General features: G+C 46.4%; 2 protein-coding genes across 3 annotated transcripts in view; one reads left to right on the forward strand and one right to left on the reverse strand.

Moving 5' to 3' along the window:
• slx1b (SLX1 homolog B, structure-specific endonuclease subunit) overlaps window positions 1–3,034 on the forward strand; it is a 3,525-nt gene extending 491 nt beyond the window's left edge. The window contains exons 2-5 of the mRNA XM_069723239.1: window positions 1–18; window positions 551–895; window positions 2,084–2,299; window positions 2,429–3,034. The exon at window positions 1–18 is cut by the window's left edge and continues 34 nt beyond it. Coding sequence (XP_069579340.1) covers window positions 1–18; window positions 551–895; window positions 2,084–2,299; window positions 2,429–2,458 — 609 coding nt within the window. The 3' untranslated portion in view covers window positions 2,459–3,034. The remainder of the gene's footprint in view (window positions 19–550; window positions 896–2,083; window positions 2,300–2,428) is intronic.
• Window positions 3,035–3,406: 372 nt separating this feature from the next.
• LOC138635646 (uncharacterized) overlaps window positions 3,407–5,000 on the reverse strand; it is a 5,789-nt gene continuing 4,195 nt past the window's right edge. Inside the window, exons 5-7 of one of the 2 annotated variants that reach the window (XM_069723241.1) lie at window positions 4,213–4,374; window positions 3,858–3,980; window positions 3,407–3,715 (exon numbers count right to left, since the gene is read on the reverse strand). In XM_069723241.1, the coding sequence (XP_069579342.1) occupies window positions 3,668–3,715; window positions 3,858–3,980; window positions 4,213–4,374 (333 nt within the window). In that variant the 3' untranslated portion in view covers window positions 3,407–3,667. Of the gene's footprint in view, window positions 3,716–3,857; window positions 3,981–4,212; window positions 4,375–4,615 lie in introns of those variants that run through there. The other variant, XM_069723240.1, reaches the window with a different exon arrangement.

The following is a 5,000-nucleotide window of genomic DNA, read 5'->3' on the forward strand; positions in this document are numbered from 1 at the left end:
GACATCGCTGCTCTGAGGGTGAGTACCTGGGTTCTAGAATCATTTACCTTTTAGGAACATTAATATTAAACCGTAAGATTCTTAAATTTGTGTTGTTGTTATTGGTTGTGAGAAGAAATTTGATATATATTCAAACTTGTGTAACTGTCACACTGCAACCCTGATGATAGACTGGATGTACATTTTTTTGTAGATTATTTGTGGTTTGAGAGATTTTAATGTTTGCAGTTTGTTGAGAGTAACTTGGACCCGTTGGTGTTTAAATAGCACGAATCTGTCATCAAATGAAATGAACTAAGTGTTATTCTGTGTTCTGCTGAATAAAGCCATGTTTGCACCACAGGAACTTTTTAAGGACCTCAGTTCCTCTGTCTGCGTTCCCAGATGTTTGTCCCTAGAACAAATCTGAGGGTCCTTAAAAACTTATTTTAAAGCATAAAAAGTACTGACACCAACACTGCACATTTATTTTTGCACTTTATTGAAAAGCTCTTTTGTCCTGATATGTTGATGAACATGAACTCTGACTGTGCTCCTGGTTCTGGGTCAGTTCGAGTGGGCGTGGCAGCACCCTCACTCCTCCCGGCGCCTCTCCCACGTCTCCCGGCGGTCCAGGAAAGAGTCCAGTCTGCAGTTCCACTGGCGCGTCGTCTCCAGCATGCTGCGGGTGGCGCCGTGGAGCAGACTGCCGCTGACGGCCCGCTGGCTCCAGCAGGAGTACCGGATGGAGTTCGAGGCCGAGCTGCAGCCTCCTCTGCACATCCCCGTCGCCTTCGGCAGCGTGAGAGTCAAGAAGAAGCTGCAGCCGTCTGCAGGGGGGGGGGAGGAGCAGGAGGAGGAGCAGGAGGAGGAGCAGGAGGCACTCAGGTGTTTTCTCTGCAAGCGGCCGGTGAAGGTGAGACTGTTCACTGCTTTTAGATCACATTCCTGTACGAGTTAAACAAGATAGAACGTGTTGATCCGTCCGGTTTCAGCTGTCTGGACGTGTTTTCCAGATTCAACAGATTAATTTAACGTTGACGTCACTCAACAACATCTCGTGTTACTTTACTAAAAGTGAACCTGGATCAGGAATGACAGCGTAGCTGGGCGTGTTGTGCAGTTATATTCTGTATTTTCTACTGATAACAGCAAACACGCAGAAGAGAAGCTGTTGTTTCAGCGTGGAGCTGCTTCATCAGGAGAACTGTTTACGTGGTGGGAACGTTTTATCAGTGAAGTTCCCGAGGAACGCTGAGAGAACGTCCGATTGGCCGAGACCGACCTGAGCTGAAGACGCAGCAACAACAATGAGAGGTCGCGTCATGTTGAGTTACCTGATCGAAGACCGACCAAAACACAGAGAACCCGTCCTCAGGGGAAGGAACCCGTCCTCAGGGGAAGGAACCCGTCCTCAGGTGAAGGAACCCGTCCTCAGGGGAAGGAACCCGTCCTCAGGGGAAGGAACCCGTCCTCAGGTGAAGGAACCCGTCCTCACCCGTCCTCAGGTGAAGGAACCCGTCCTCAGGTGAAGGAACCCGTCCTCAGGGGAAGGAACCCGTCCTCAGGTGAAGGAACCCGTCCTCAGGGGAAGGAACCCGTCCTCAGGGGAAGGAACCCGTCCTCAGGTGAAGGAACCCGTCCTCAGGTGAAGGAACCCGTCCTCAGGTGAAGGAACCCGTCCTCAGGTGAAGGAACCCGTCCTCAGGGGAAGGAACCCGTCCTCAGGTGAAGGAACCCGTCGTCACTCCTACCAAACACTTGGTTTCCCACAATGCTTTAGGGTTATTACCTGCACACACGTCAGTAAACAACCTGAGTCAAATCCACCGACGACTTCAACGGAGAGGACGAAGACTCTTCGGATGTCGTGTTACTACAACTACTGTTTCATGGATGATGTCATCAAATGTCAAATATTACAAGTTTTCGTGTGTTCGTGCGGACGGAGATGTGATGAGTGTGGATGTAACGTAGAAGGAGATAATCATCAGGTCAGCTAACTGAGTGGAACTGAGTTAGATGTTTATTGTACTGATGGTACCTCCCTTCAGTTCAGTCCTGACGGTCGGTCCGGTCCGTCTTTGCCTCCTCGGCCCCTCAGGTGTCGGAGAAGCTGAGCTGTTTCCAGCCTTCCTGCGGGATGAGCAGTCATGTGACCTGTCTGGCCCGACGCTTCCTGAAGTCGGAGCCGTCCCACCTGCTGCCGGTGGAGGGACAGTGTCCGTCCTGCCGCCGCTCGGTGCTGTGGGGGAGCCTCGTCCGCCACAAACACGGCTGCGTCGGAGACCTGGAGGAGATCACGCCGTCTGCATCCCGGGTCAGTAACCGTGGCAACGGGACCGAGTGGTCTGTGCGTTCACGTCGAGGGCAGGAAGTTGGTTCAGGAACTAATTTGACCAAAAGCTGTTGAAGCTGAAAGTATTGTTTGTTTTGTGAACTCCCGCAGAGCCACTGGGCCGATGAGCTGCAGCGATGAAGACACCTCAGGACCGTCGTAGTGCATCACAACGCAGTTTGTATTTTTAGAACCTCATTCTTACGTGTTGTTTTGATCACGTTTTACATACATGTGTTTTTTAATGCATCATATATCTGTGACCGTTTTTTTAAAGCATTGTGTGACAAATATTTTGCACTGTACTGTTTTTGAATGATTTTGTTCTGAAAGCCTGAAAAGTAAAAAAAATATTTATGAGTTCATAGGAAACGATACATTCAATAAAACCTGAATTAAAAGTTATTCAGCATATTTCCTGGTACCTGTTATTGTCAGTACTGAAGTTTTAAAACTTAAAATAGTCATTTATTAGGTAAAATGCCAAACCTCAGATGATTGAAACAAAATAAGTTTTTTTTTTAAATAAAATTTTCCTCCAATTTAAATGACTTTAATGAACAGATCCAACACCTCCTATGTCACTACATAAATATGAGAATAAAGAAACTCTGTCTAATATTTAACGTTACATCTTCTGTCGTTCTTATAATTGTTTGTGAAACTATCTTCAAACCTGATTAAAAAGAGACGTCAGTGAAAGAAAGCAAAAATAAAGTGTTTTCTGTTTTTAATTTCCACATTCAGGTCAGTCAGCAGAGTTTCCTACAAACAACAACATTATGTCTTCATGTTTTATTTTGTAGCCTTCTGCTCATGTTTATTAGAAATAACCTCTATTATGAGTTTTTAATTAACAAACACTGTTTGATTCATTTAAACGTGAAAGAATAAGTATGTTAAAAAGATATATGAATAAAATGCACGGTTAGTGAGGACATTTTGCAAACATTAAGTGCTGTAAAACTTTCTTAAACTTGTGCAATCATTGATTCATTGGCCACTAGGGGGCACCAAGAACAAACTAAACTCAGCATTAACATTGTGTGGAATATGTCAGCAACATGTCGACATCAGCATCTCTTGGAGGTGTTTTGGTCTCCACCAACTCCTGAGAATAATAAAGTAAAGTCTCTTTATCATTTATGAGCTGGCAGTGTGTCTTTTTCACTGAAACCAACAGTTAGATGAGAGCGAAGCTGGCGGGCTGAAACAAGGAGCTAAAAGAGGCTCAATGGAGACGAGTGATTCTCTGGAGGTCCGTCACCACTTTCACATTATACATTTAATCCATTGTTAATACAGAAATAGTGATTAGTGAAGCTTTAGCTTTGTGTCTGCCATCCGGTCTCACTGCGGGACGGGGGTCTGGACGGGGGTCTGGACGGTGATCACCGGCTGGGGGGGACAGAAGGACCGACGTCAGCCCAAACCACAACTGACTGGTACAATGAACTAATGACGTTTCTGAAGATGAACACGTTTCTTCTTCCAACGTTAACAGTCTGTCTTTGTGTTTTGCTGTTTTGCGTCTCCTCACCAGTGTGGGCGGCGGCCCGCAGCACTGCACCACCTTGCAGCAGTAGGCGGCCAGAGTGGCGGAGACGGCCAGCAGGACGGCCTGGACCAGCACCCCGCTGGCGTAGAAGTGGGACTCGGTCAACTACAAGGTGACGACACAATGCAGTTTGGAAAAAGAAAAAGTGGAACGGAAAGCGTGAAGAAATATGAAGTTTGTCATTTTAAGAGTTAAGTTTCTTCAAGTGCTTTTCATTCCTTCCATGTTTCAGGTTATCATCAGTTTTAATGTGTCACTCTTCAACTTATAGTTTTATATTCTACTCTTCATCTGTCACTCATCCTCTCACATTAAACCGGACACCGAGTTTACTCACATCGAGGACGTGGCAGATATCATCATCATCATAGTGTTCTGTGGTGTTGAAGTGGACGTTCCAGCAGCGCCACGTTCTTTCTTCCATCTTCACCAGCGTGCAGATAATGTTGAAGACGGAGGCGACGCAGGCCAAGAGCTGCATCCCCAGACAGGCTCTGAGCTGAGACACAGCACACATCACCGCACAGCTGCTCCCCGCTCCCACTCACATGTTAACAACATCATGTTAACAACATGTTAACAACATCATGTTAACAACATGTTAACATGATGTTGTTAACAACATCATGTTAACAACATCATGTTAACAACATCATGTTAACAACATGTTAACAACATCATGTTAACAACATCATGTTAACAACATCATGTTAACAACATCATGTTAACAACATCATGTTAACAACATCATGTTAACAACATGTTAACAACATGTTAACATCAAAGTTAAAGGAATAATGCAGCAGTTGTCAGTTACAACCAGCTCCATTCAGATGGTGTCAGAGGAGACGGAGGAGGAGACGGAGGAGACGGAGGAGACAGAGGAGACAGAGGAGGAGACAGAGGAGGAGACGGAGGATGAGATGGAGGAGGAGACGGAGGAGACAGAGGAGACAGAGGAGGAGACGGAGGAGGAGATGGAGGAGACGGAGGAGGAGATGGAGGAGGAGACCAAGGAGACAGAGGAGACGGAGGAGGAGATGGAGGAGGAGACCAAGGAGACAGAGGAGACGGAGGAGGAGATGGAGGAGACAGAGGAGGAGACAGAGGAGACGGAGGAGGAGA

This window comes from Brachyistius frenatus, unplaced genomic scaffold, assembly GCF_029030835.1.
Source record: "Brachyistius frenatus isolate BFR_SWC_R1_liver_20210118 unplaced genomic scaffold, ASM2903083v1 Contig_321, whole genome shotgun sequence".
Taxonomy (NCBI): Eukaryota; Metazoa; Chordata; class Actinopteri; family Embiotocidae; genus Brachyistius; species Brachyistius frenatus.